At 48.1% G+C, this 13711-nt stretch overlaps 1 protein-coding gene across 1 annotated transcript in view; it reads left to right on the top strand.

Annotated features, from left to right (window-relative positions):
* LOC147683085 (tetraspanin-15-like) overlaps window positions 1-13711 on the top strand; it is a 215614-nt gene that overhangs the window by 109461 nt on the left and 92442 nt on the right. Inside the window, exon 3 of the mRNA XM_086943569.1 lies at window positions 7677-7751. Within this exon, the coding sequence (XP_086799695.1) occupies window positions 7677-7751 (75 nt within the window). The remainder of the gene's footprint in view (window positions 1-7676; window positions 7752-13711) is intronic.

A 13711-nucleotide genomic window follows, 5' to 3' on the forward strand; every position in this document is an offset into this window, starting at 1 on the left:
CACTACAGGCATTATTTAATAATATTTTCATCCAGGGAAAACAAATCCCGCCCTCCTGGTCAGATGCTACAATCTCATTAATTGCAAAACCGAATAAAGACCCGGAAATAATAGGGTCGTACCAACCCATTTCACTTTTGAACTCTGACCTAAAGATTTACTCGGGCATACTAGCAAGCAGATTGGCTAAGGTTATAAAGACTATCATTCATCCTGATCAGCGAGGATTTATTCCTGGTCGACAACTGAACGAACTCACATTTCAAGTGATTGGCGCAATTGACTATGCAATCCAGAAGGAAAAGCCACTTGCGATTGTGGCAATAGACGCTGCCAAAGCTTTCGACCAAGTGAACTGGCCTTATCTATGGAGAGTGATGAAGAAATTTGGCTTTCCTGAGATTTATATTAAAGGCATTGAAACCTTATATAGGGGCCCGAGAGCTAAGATTTTGGTGAATGGGGGTCTGTCAGAGTGGTTGAATGTCTGCAGAGGGACAAGACAGGGATGTCCCCTGTCTCCATTATTGTTTGATATATATATCGAGCCCTTTGTTTGTGTTTTAAGGCAAGATCCCATAATTTCCTCTTTTAGTATTGGAGAACTATCTATTAGGACTGCACTATATGCAGATGATCTTCTCCTGTTTACTTCCAATCCACTAGTAGCAATCCCAAGATTATTTAGCCTAGCTGAGGACTTTGGTACTGTTTCCGGTTATTCTATCAATCGGGATAAAACTGAGGTCATGTGTTGGAACATCCCAGTTCCTATTCCAGAAGCAAAACCGAAGATGAGATATTTAGGTGTCTACTTAACCCAGAAATTGGAGGAAATTCCTAATACTAGTTGGGAAGAGGTAATAAAAGAGATTAAAAGACTTTTGTCTAGGTGGAATGCACTTCCTTTCAATATTTATGGTAGAGTTAATTTAGTTAAAATGATTATATTACCAAAGGTGACGTTTTTGTTTAATTCTATTCCTTTAATATTTAATAAAAAAGATATTACGAATCTACAAAGCAGGATAGGATCTTTTATTTGGGCAACTAATACTCCAAGGATAGCCTGGAAGAAGTTGAGGAGAGGATTGAAAGTAGGCGGACTATCTCTTCCAGACTTATTATTTTATTGTTACGCCTTTCAACTTAAAAATTTTAGGTTATTAGCCAATAAATTGGACTCAACTTCCAACAGTTTGCTGTTTCAGGCAATGCTGCAAGATCTACCATACGATGCAGACTTTTTTTTGTTTAAATTTGGGGATAAAAAGTTCTTCAAAAAGGTTAGACTAAAGCTTTTGAAAGCTGCTCTATATTATTGGACACAGAGCTGCAAGTTACTGCATATTCCCTACTACCATTCATATGCCCCGATCTGGGATTCCCCCGGCACCCCTGAATGTTTAACTGACCAATTGGCCCTTCCCCTGAAGAGAACTGGTCTTTTCAGATGGGGCGATTTAAGCGATGAATCAAGAGGTTTAAATTGGGACTTTTTGGTTGGCATAACTGGCGGCACTCTTACGAGATTTAAATTTTATCAACTTTCCGCCTGGTGGGGAACCCAATATTGGGGTACTGATGATGAAAATCTTTTCTTGAGATTCATTAGTAGCTGTAGTGGTAAGAAGGGAGAGACCGCCCAATGCTACAAAATTTTATTAGATCACAAAGATAATCTGGAGCTGGAAATTACCAGGCTATGGGATCTTAGTACGGTCCCGATTACTGATAACTTGGAGAATTTGGAGAAGTTGTGGACGGATTCCTTCTTGATATCTCAGAAAGCAATCAAACCGTCCAATTTAAGAAGAAATCATCTATACACAATGTATAGAGTTTATTGGACTCCAGCTAAGCTTTCCAAGTTGTCAGTAACTTCGTATTTTTGCCCCAGATGTAATTCACAAGACGCAAACGATATCCATATGTTTTTAGATTGCCCAAATATAAGTAACTATTGGGGGCAAGTGTGTAAATTTCTGGAGGAGGTACTATCTTTTCCAATTATATGTACCCCCAGATTGGTATTCTTTGGTCTAACTCTGAATTATGCTGCCAATAATCACATATCACAATTTATTTTTTATGTAATAGTGATCGCTAGAAGAGAGATTTGTAAAGCTTGGAAGTCGGCACTCTCTCCGACGTTTGCAGACTGTCTCAAAAACATCATAGGGGTGAGTAAATTAGATACTTTATGCGGCGGTGAAAAATCTGCTAAATTATGGTCGATGCTAAAAACCTGGAGCGAAAAATAATCCCAATAGTCCAATGATTATGCCAGAGGTTCTGTGGTCCTGTCCTTCCTACGCAGCAAGAACCAGTACGAGAGGAAGTTGGACGGGTAACAATCCTACCTCTGGGCAATCTTCAAAGGCTATCCATAACCACAAGGGCCGTAACGGAAGGTTATGTCAGTGGCTTGAAGAGCGCTAAATCAGAGTATCAATTGACTGGTGGCATGTATGAGGACACAAAAAAAAAAAAATAAGAGTGCTTTACACCCTGATCGGTGGTATGAGGCGCTATACAAATGCTGAAATACATCAAGCAGTCAGCGAACCCCCAGTGTTGGCTGCTCTGTCAGCAGCTTGAGAGCACTGTTGGGGCCCTCGAGGGGTCACAGCTGCCGCAGTGAAACCTTAACTCAACGCTTGGAAACTACTTAAAAATATATCCTAACAGACTCCGTTTCGTAAGTAAAACAAATCCAGTCAGTGACGTCACCTCCTGATCTGAATCCTTTTACAAGCTCTACGAGACTTCCACGTGAAGAAAACGTGAAGAAAACATACTGACTCAGCTAGAGCATTTTTGGCTCATTTACTCTTCATAAACAGGGCGACATTTGAGAGAGCCGAGGGGGTTAAGGCGCCTGCTGCACAGATGTATGTACATACACCGCTTAAAATGGCAGCAGGTGGACTTCTCTACAGAGCGAAGCCCCTGGAAGGGCTAGGTTGCTCCTGACCCCACAGCAGCACATTAGGCGCCTGGATTATTGCATGCACCGGACCCGTGCGCCATGCCCCACAGCTCCACTGCCAGCACCCCCCTCGCCGTCCCCTCCAGGGGCAGAATGCAACTCTTGTCCCCCGCCAAGGGCAGCATGGCCCGCACGGGCTGCCTCCTCTTCATCTTGCGCGTTGGATTTCATCCCTATCCCTGAGTGAGATAAGGTAGGGGAGCCCGGTCAGGACGGTCGCCCGCATGCTGCAGGTGAGGGGCTCTCGCGGATCAGCAATGGGGTGAGATAAGGCGAGGGAGCCCGGGGTCTGGGCCCGGGCCCTCCTGCCCCTAGAGAGGGATGTTTCGCGGATCATCAGCGAGGTGCTCCCGGTGTGGGTCTCGCTGATGAACAGCTAGGGATGGACGGGTGCAGAAGCTGCCGGACGGAGAGCCCCCTCTCTCCTGTACCCTCTTCTTCACAGGAGCACAGCACAGAGGCCAGTGATGAATGAGGCAGAGCACACCACGGCTGCGCTCGGCTGGAACCGCTGCTACCGAAATGCCCAGGGAGAAACATGCAGATTCGCAGGCAGTTCTCTCAGACTACCGCGTGTACTCCGGAAGCCATTTTTAACGTGACACCATTCTATTGAGATCGAGACGAGAGGGAGGGTGTAACGCCCACCACTAGAAAAGGGGCGGGGCTTAAAAAAAGAGAGAAAAACGCCCCCGAATCTGCTCAAGACGGGGCCTGAACTGAGTGACGCCCCTCTCCTCCAATGGCTGGCCAGCATTTACTAGTTTGTACACACTGGTCGGTGCCCAATGACCTCTGTAGGATTGACTCACACAGCAGCACCGCCACTCGGCCTACATATAATTAAACTGATCTATAAATGCAGATGACATAATCTAGCAGATATCCTCACACTCTCTGACTCAGTCTCAGACACCGGGGTATTCAACTGTGTAGCCTTTGACCGTGTCATGTATGTGCATGTAACTTGCATGATCGAGGTAACTATTAGCGGCAATACTACGTGTCTCTCGGACATCTTTCAAGTGCTCACCGTCCTTTTGCCCCAACACCCCGTGGGGCAGAAATCTGAGGGATAGCCCCTGGCGCCACAAGCTCTAGCTACGCCTCTGTTCGGTCACACTGCAGTGTAACCTGCAAGGTCTGCATCCATGGTGCGATGTATGCCTGCATGGGAGAAAGTGCACCTCTGTAAGGCCACACTTTTGGTGTTCCCAGTACATTGCTCATCTTATGATGCAAAGCCGTGGTTGTCTTGCTGCTGCGTTAAGTCATCAAAATTGACAATGCGTGCAGTTCATCTTTTCAGCGTTTCATACACAGTTAAAGCTCCGTACCGCTAGATGAAAGGCCAAGGTTGGTTCCATGTCCATCCTATTGAACCTTAATAAAGTAGTACATGGCAAGGGTATATGGGGAAATTCCATCAGCCTTGACATAGCATGAGTCTCTTGAGTATATTGATTGAAGCCAGTCTAAAAGGGACTAGATACTTTTTTAACGCAGCCGCATTGCAACACGGCTCTGAAAGTAAATTTAATTTACCTTCAAAGTCACCCCTCTTTCTCTGCTTAATTAGATCTGTGTTTTGTGTCTTGGGCAGGCACCATATTAATCCCGGTGGTACTGTGCTTGGCTCACTGCAGCTGAAGCATTTAGTCACCTGAAAAGTCGCACGTGATAATGACGATGGGGAAGTGGAACCGCTTGTCGTTTGTGAAAAGCGACACGCTGTGCAGTTTGGAGTTGGGGGTGAAAAAGTTACAATCACAAATATTTTCTTGTATATTTGTTCGATTAGTATGTAGTTGACCGCTGGCCCTCTGGGGAGATTCATACACATGCAGTACAGGCAGGGCACAAGTCCTAAAAATAGAAGTGGGGGGACGCTGGAGGTTGCAGTTTATAGTTATCGAACTCCCTGTAAAATAAGTGGGGGGGACTCGTCCACCTGCCTGGTACCCCGACTCGAGCCCAGAGTACAGGCACTGCTGTGCTGCCTTCCACCACTGCGCCTCTGCACTATTCTATATGCAACAGGTTGCTCACCGGACGGGCGGCTCCTCCACTTGAGCGGAGGAGTGTCGCCCCACAAGCTCGGAGCCGAAAAATAAAATGGTAATAACAGTTTATTTGTTACCGTTTTATTTTCCTGCAACCCTCCTGAACTAAGAGCCCCATTAAAATGGCGGGCAGACTTCAGTCAGCCCGCCACCCTAGCAGTGCTGGGACCGACCACAAGGGGTGCAGCGGTCCCGCACTGCCAATTAGGATGCGACCGCCACCCTGGCTGTCGCATCCCGCATCTCCACCATTGCTGGGGTGCTGCTGTAAGCAGCTCCCGCGGCAATGCAACAGAGGCCTGCTGTGCATTGCCATGCACAATGTGACAGGCACCGCGCGGTGACTGCCACCTTGAGCATGGTAATGTAGGGGAGTACCATAGGTACCCCCCAAGTGCAGCCTCCCACCCACCCCCATCCCCCTGGTGCCCGCAAACGGCCACCACAGCAGTTTCCACCTGCCCTTCTGGAAAGGCCTGAACCACCAGGCATCATGATATGGATGGCAGTGCCTTCTAGGCACCACCACCATATCATGCCCGAGTTTCGCTAGCCGGCAATCGTGACGACTGCCAGCTGGCGTTAAAGTGGCGGACAGACTTTCTATCCATTGCGTTAGCCCCCGCCATGGTAATATGGCGGGGGTAATTGTGGTTGTGATGGCGGGCAGGTCGCCACTGCCGGTTGGGCGGTGGCGATCCGCCCTCCATCATAATCACCCCCTTAGTGTTCGGACGGGGTGCGGCCAGCACTGCCAAGTAGCCGCAACAGAGAGCTATGCGCTTTAAAATTAGCATGTCTCTTTGGCCGGCTGTCTTGGGCCGGCCAGCCAGACATGCACATTTTAAAGTTCCTCTAACCCAGCTGTCTTAGACAGCTAGGTTAGAGAAAGCGCAGGCCTTCAGTGCTCTTAGGAGCTCTGAGAGAGGCTGCTCTATTCAATCCTGGTGCTGCTTTCATGCTGTGAAAACAGTGCCAGGATTGGGTAGTGCAGTTTCCGCCTTCCAGGGCTTACAGAAGACGCCGGATGGAGGAGAAAGGAAGGTAAGTTTATTTGATTATTTTTTTAATGGTTTCCCCCCTTCCTTGGCACATGCCAGCCATCTGCGGTCACAATGGCCATTTTTGGATTATTGGTCCTGGATATGGCAATGCTCGATTTATGCACTCAGACACAAGTCTGAAACTGGTCTACATCAATTGGATGTCCAATGGAAAATAACCTCTGTTGGTCTAGCAAACATTTAGCAAAACTAGTCAATTTAGCAATACCAACCATTGTCTGCCTGGCAGGGGTGTACTCCTATAACAAGTAACACAGTCGGCTTCAATAAAGTCATGTTCCCTTCTTCCCTCTTTCCTGTCTCCTCCTACAAGCCATGCTCATGGTTCCATTCTTTGCTGCCTCAGAGTGGACCATGAGCAGTGTAAGTTCTGTACTATAGAAACCGAACTAGCAGGATTCGTCCTCTAGGCCTTTACACATAGCTTGCCACTCTGACAAGAAACTAAGTGTAGTGTTCAATGTAAAAGTGGAAAAAAGTGCTGTAAGCCATCTCACTTGCCTCTAGATTTCTATTTAGAAAAACCTCGTGCCTTGGAGAAGAAACAAGTTGGCTATTTGTTAATATTTGGTGAATGAGGGTGTAGTTGCAGTCTGAAATTATTGTGGTAGGTGAAATTGTTTCCTCCTTGACAAAACCACCTAGTTCATGTACTTTTCTCCGCCTTTTTCTCCCACCACTTCCCAGAACTTTACTTCAAAAATCCTTCAAAGTGACACCTTCGTGTTTTTCGCAACAGACGCTGGTGCGGTGTTGATCTGAGTCAGCAGTGTGGTTATCCTGAAAGCCTGTTGTCTGACATGGTCACGATCTTGTTATTACGATTGGGTTGGTATATTTTGGTAGAGAAACTGCGGGTTCCGACCGCGTTCTGATATTTGCAACACTAATACAGTGAAATGCTGTTTTAAGAAAAGTTAGAGTAAAATGTGAGTTTTGTATTTGTGAAGAGGAAGTCTCAGTGCGACCACTGTGTTGCTCTCAAGTTTGATTGGAATAATTTACAATTACAACACATATTTTTGATTGTTTTTGCGTTGCCACGAGCTCATTGCGTGCTCCAGGCTTTCTCCAGAAGGTAGTTGATGATTATCAAACCGTTTTAATGTAATTAGTGTAGTTTTTGTGACTCATTAGGTAGTCTGATAATGTACTGCATGGCTAAGCACTTATGAGTTCACAAAGGCCAGTCCTATATGCCAATGCTTGTTTTCATGGTTAGTGATTGCTTTCATACAACAGCCAGTGTTTAAGCGGCTGTGGCCTCCTAAGAAAAACACAGGGCACGTTGTCATATTTGTTCTAGGTATTGAGCACTGGTTAAATGATTCAGAGTGTGTGTGTGTGTTTGTGTGTTTATGTGTTTATTTGTTTTTAATAGCGTTTTATCAATCCAGGGCTGATAATTGTTTTCCTTAGAGCTAGATCACACAGACCTGCTGTATGCAACATAATTTAAAAATAGAACAACAAGTGCTATAGAAACGCAATTATTCATATTTGTGAAGACCTCTCTTATTTCACAGTGTCAAATAATGCTTTTCGTTTCCCTTACAGTTTTTCTGGGTCCTCTTGGTCATCTTTGTCTTTGAGGTTCTGATGATTTTAATTAATCTCATCTTTGAAAATCAGGTGAGTTGCATCCTTTATCATATTCTGGAACTCTAAAAAGTTTAGAATTATCATTACATCAGTAACGTTGGCCAGTTATATTTTACGTTTTCCTCAAATTTAACATGGGTTTATTCAACACATAGTCCAACGCTGTGCGCCCTCTGTCGGCCTAGTCTACCCACCTCGGCACTCAAGATCATATTCAACCCAAAAGAAAGACGAGAGGCTCTAATCAATTTTCGTACAATAATTAATTTATACCATTCATTAAGGTGCACGTAACTTCCCGCCAAAATGTATTTCCTGATTACTGTCACTTCCTCAAGGCCACATACATTATAATCAGCGTTTTGAGATTCTTTAGTTTGCCTTTTACACCTTAATTGCATCATCAACACGCAATCAGATTCCCTCATTTTTTGTTAGGAATAGTGTTCCTTCGAAATTATCAGTCAAAGGATAAGTGCTTACCTATTTTGAAATTATATAGAGAAATATTAGTATGACAAAGTTTCAATAAATCATAATAAAAAGAAATAACATATAGGCAAAGTGAAAATTGGTTTGACAATTTTTTTCTATGTACTGCCAGTGAGAAAAAAACATGCCCATTCTTCAAAAAACATGACTCACACACACTCGTTAATATACAGCATATAATTTTTACGCATTGAATTGTTTGTAGTGCGACCCCATGTACTATCAGAGTCGCTAAAAGGGTTTGTAAATCAAAAAGTCGACCGCGTTTCAATCCGTTTGGAATGGGTGATCATCATCAGGACTCAGGATCGAGAGAGCCTGAGAGCATACTAGAAGAAGTGAAAGAAAAGGAAAAAAGAATTGGTAAGACATCAGTTTTCCCTATGTAATAAATGAAGAGCTGTTTTCATCAATCTTCGTCTGGGAGAAGGAAAGAGCTACCTGACAGATAACATGGGAGTGGAGAGGATGTGGCGGTGTGGATAGAGCTGCTGATTAGAGTGCTGGGGATCCTGGTTTGAGTCTCCGTGTGTCGTGCAACATCCTGTGATTCTATATAAATCACTAGGGGGCCAGATGTAGGTAAATATAATTTACTGATTCTAAAATACCGAATTTTACCGATTCGGTATTTGAGAATCGGTAAATGGTATGTAGCTAATGATTCGGTAAATTTTACCGAATCGGTAAAATTCAGTAAATACCGATTCGGTATTTACCAATTCGGTATTCCCCATTCATTCCTATGGGCCTGGAGGCCCATAGGAATGAGTATTACCGATTCAGTAAATACCGAATCGGTAATAGGGGGTAGACTTACAAGGGTGTCACCAAGACACCCTGTTGCACCCCTAAATAGTGCATGGGTGCACATGTGGCACACATACATGCCCTAAGGGCATGTATGTCTGCCACATGGCACTGTTAAAAAAACACAAAATTGCTTTTTTAACGGTTTTTGTTATTTACCACCAACTTGTAGTTGGTGGTAAATAACGAATCCTTAAATGTCAAAAGCACTCACTTGAGTGCTTCCTTCATTAAGGATTCAGTAATTTATCGAATCGGTATGTTAAGAATTTGTTAAGTTACAGATTCCTTAAGCTACCAGTTCTGTAAAATACCAATCATGCCACCTACATTCCAAATGCCAAATACCGGTCGGTAACCGCCGAAATTCGGTAATTTCCGCCGTTACCGACCGGTATTGGGCGACCTACATCTGGCCCTTAATCTCTCTGGGTGATAAACTGGTATATACATATGCTGCAATAGTAAAGGTCAAAACTTTATAAAAATATAGTTCCACCAAAGCAAATATTAACAATATTCCTGCAGCATGAAACTAATAAGAGAAGCAGACGAGAAACAAACATTGATAAATGCAGGAAAATATGCTACAGCCAATAGAAATGGAAGAAAGGTAAGTGGCACACACAGGAACCAATGAGACAATGAGAGGCCTAGAAAGATAGGAGGCAGGTTGTAAGTCCCTTTTAAGTTTATATTAAAAACAATAGATTTCTCAAGCAGGCAAAACCTAAAAAGCAATTAATGAAATGATTATGGGAAGACACATTATTGCACGTGATGTGCAATTACACATCATGCTATACTCACATGGAGTCACAAAATGGCTGAGTAGGAAAGAGAGAAGAATAATAAGAAAGGAGATGATTAGAAAAAAGCTTAACCCTAGGAAATTAAGGGTCATAAATCATGGCTGTTTCTTGTTCTACATGTGCAGCCATAGAGTTGGATTGCTTTCACGGCTCCTGCAAGTCTCTCCTTCCCCCTAATTCGGAATCAATTTAGTTTGTGTTCTTTTCTCCTGTTGGACCCTATAACTACTCACTTTAAGCCTGCATCTTACTGACTCATGTAATGTCTAATACAGGGAGAAAGGTGAGTCTGAGTTATCTCATGCACTGGGGGAAGAAGTGCATCTGAAAATAGGATTAGACCGAGTATGTTACAAAAAAGACCATGTTTGCAGGGAATGTTTCATGCACAAATCTTTAAAAAGTAAAAGGCTCGAGGGGCGTGGCCAAGATGGCGGGGTGAGCGGACGCTTCTTCCCGCAGCTCCTCCAGCCCGACTAGGCTCGAGCCCTTTTCTTCAGCTTTCCTCCCCCCGCTGAGGCTCAGCGGTTGAGAGGAGTGTGGCTGAGAACCTGGTGCACGCATTGATGCCTTTTTGGCCCTAATCGCTCTGGTGGAAGCGCCTCAACGGACCGATCGAAGATCGAGAGACGACGGAGCGCCCGAGAGGCGGAGCGTATTGGAGTGCTGTCCATACGCCTTGGCTGGGCCTAGTGCTGAAAGTTGGCGATCGGGGTGGAAACCGTCCCGGAAGATCGACGGAGATCGAAGGAGGGGCAGCGGTTGGGTGGCCCGCTACGCACAGGACTGAATGCGCGCTCTGGCGCTTGGACTTGAGGTGGTGACATCCTGCATGGAGAGGGTCCCGGTCTCGGGATCGGGGTGCAATCGGCTTGGGGCCAGGGCCAGGCTTGCCGACTCTTCTAAGTAGCCGGGCGGCCCCGGCTGCGGAACTTTTCGGATTGCCCGGTTTCTGGTGTGGCCCGGTGGTGTCGCCGGGCTCGGGGGGTCTGCCTGGCCCCACCCAGTCGCCATTTTGTCCTCGAGAGGTCGGTGTCGTTGGCCTCCTCCAGAGTCTCTTGGCGGTGGATTCTTGCCCCCTCCGCCTCTGCACTGCTCTCTCCCTGTGGAGTGTACTGGCCGACGACCCCCCAGTGTCGATTCCAGCTGCCAACCCGACTGGGCGCCCACGGCTTGCAGTGCCCGGACCGGACCGCCATTTTGTCGTCTGTGACGCAGCTATCGGTCCTGCCGGGAGCTCCCCATATCGAGTACTTGCTGGTGGCTGGACATTCCCTGGAACGTCGGGCCTGTGCCCACTCTGCAGTTGAGGCGCTTGGAATGTCTGGAAGAGGTGGTTCGAAGAAGGGGGACCGCACCCTGCCGGATATGCTTGGTAGGGCCCAGCAGCTACGGGACAGAGCACAGCCGTCGCCGGGGTCTTCCCGGGCCTCGGCGGACGCGCCTACGGGGGAACCCCCTGTCACGAGATCTTTTATGGAGGAACTGTTCAGTTCACTCAGAGGGGACTTCCAGACGCTGAAGCGGGAAGTGGATAGTGAGGTCCGCGAGGTCCGCAGAGAGGTGGAGGGCCTCGGTGAATGGGTTGAGACGGTGGAAACGGCGGCCCAGCGCCGAGACGATGAGATTGTCCACTTACAACAGGACGTTCTCCGTCTCCGGGAGCAGTGCGTTGAACTCCAGGCCCACTCTGAGGATCTTGAGAACAGGTCAAGGAGAAATAACATCCGAGTGCGTGGTGTGCAGCCTGCGGACGAGGGGACTGACCAGGTGGGCTATCTGCAGGACTTGTTCCGGGAGATCCTGGGGGAGGCCGCGGACTTCCCTATCCGCATTGATAGAGCTCACAGAGTTGGTCGACAGCGCCAGTCATCGGCGCCCCCTCCGGACATCTTAGCTTTCCTGCCCGACTTCCCACTGAAGGAGCGCATCATGTCTGAAGCCCGTAGGAAGCAGCCACTGACTTTCCGGGAGCGGCCTGTGGCGCTCTATCAGGACTTGTCCGCCATCACCCTGCAGAAGCGCAGGTCCTTTAGGATTGCTACCGACTTCTTGCGCGAACAGGGGACGCAGTACTCCTGGGGGCACCCCTTCCGCTTGATCTTTCGCTGGAACAGCGTGTTGCATCAGCTACGCTCCTTGCAGGACATTTGCGGTGTCCTGGGGCTCACGGCCACGGAGGAGGATGGAGCCACGCCGTCGTGGAGGCGATCGGAGAGAAGGGGCCGACGGAGATCAGCGAGAAGATGATCGACGGCGAGCGCAGGGCGTCCTGATTCCCCTACAATCAGGGCGGACATGGCCGATGCCTTGAGGGCTGCAGCCAGGGACTTAGCCGACTCCAACGGCGTGGCCTTGACGGCCTAGACTCACTCCGGGGGGAGATGAACATAGCTTCTTCGCTGCCAGGTTTGGGGCTGGGGGGAGCAGGGGGGAGCGGGCGGAGGTGAGTGGGCGGACGTCCACTTTTCTGATTTCTACGGACTGGCCCGCTTTGGGGCTTGACTGAGACAATGGGTTGTTTGAGTTTGCATTTGGCTAGTTGCCATGGGTGTGTTTGGGGTGGGGTTGGGTGTTGTTCTAGAGTTGGGGAAGTCCTGTCCGATGTTGCCCATACCCACGCTTGGCCTCCTCTGGCCTGTCCCGCGCGGTCGCCCCGCGCCCCCCGCCCTCTGGTTCCTTGCCCGCAGCGTAGCGTTCTTAGTCCCTGGGAGATATGTCGTCCCTGAAGGTGGTGACCCTTAACGTTAAGGGACTGAACAATCCTGTTAAGCGCAGGGCGATTTTGTCTCTGCTTGAGGGGACGCAAGCTGACATCTGCCTTTTACAAGAGACCCACTTATTGTCCCGTGACTGCCATAGATTGCGCTCTGCTAAGTTCCCCACCCAGTTTTTCTCCTCTGCAGCGACCAAGACCGCTGGGGTGGCCATTCTCATAGCGAGCTCCTTTAGGGGGGAGGTGCTATATAAATATACTGAGCAGAAGGGAAGGCTTCTGGCATATCGCCTCCGCCTGGGAGGTATAGCGTTTACAGTGGGCTCTGTTTATAGCCCGAATGACCACCAGGAACGCTTCTTGGACTCAGTACTGGTGGATGTCACTGCCTCTCCTGATCGACATGTTATCCTAGGGGGGGACCTTAATATCGTCTTTGATTCCACATTGGATAGATCGGCGCAGTGGTTTCCACAGACTGGAGAACTCTCCCAGGCAGTGAAGGCCCGGATTGCGGACATGGATTTACATGACCTTTGGCGCTCCCAGCACCCTACGGATAGGGACTACTCTTATTTTTCGCATGCGCACCGAACCTACGCACGGTTGGATTACCTCCTGGTCAGTGGGCCGATGCGTGCCGCTGCTACAGCGGCGGACATTGGGGTCCTGACTCTATCTGACCATGGGCCGGTTACTGGCGCGTTTGCGTGGCCTGCGGCCTCCCCCTCACGGGGGATGTGGCGCCTGAGGGACACCCTTTTACACAAGAAGACAGTGGTGAAACGTATTGAAGAGGTCATACAGGATTATCAGACACACAATAGTAATGCCGACACTTCACTAGCGACACAGTGGGCCGCATTGAAGGCGGTTCTTCGGGGGGAGTTCATCTCCATCTCCTCGGCGGAAAATAGGGAGCGGCAATGGAAGAGGGATGAACTGACTATTCAGGTCCGGGAGCTTGAGCAGGTCCACCGCCGTACGGGAGCTCCAAGGGTTTGGAGGCAACTGAAGGCGGCAAGGAAGCTTTTGTCGGCGCTGGACCTGGATAGGGCGGAATACGTTCCCTTGCGTTTGAAACATGCCTATTACACAGGGGGGGACAGGTGTGGCAAGCTCCTGGCACATCGGCTTCGGGTCGCGCAACAGCGTAACGT

Source organism: Lissotriton vulgaris, chromosome 11 (genome assembly GCF_964263255.1).
Source record: "Lissotriton vulgaris chromosome 11, aLisVul1.2, whole genome shotgun sequence".
Classification (NCBI taxonomy): domain Eukaryota; kingdom Metazoa; phylum Chordata; class Amphibia; order Caudata; family Salamandridae; genus Lissotriton; species Lissotriton vulgaris.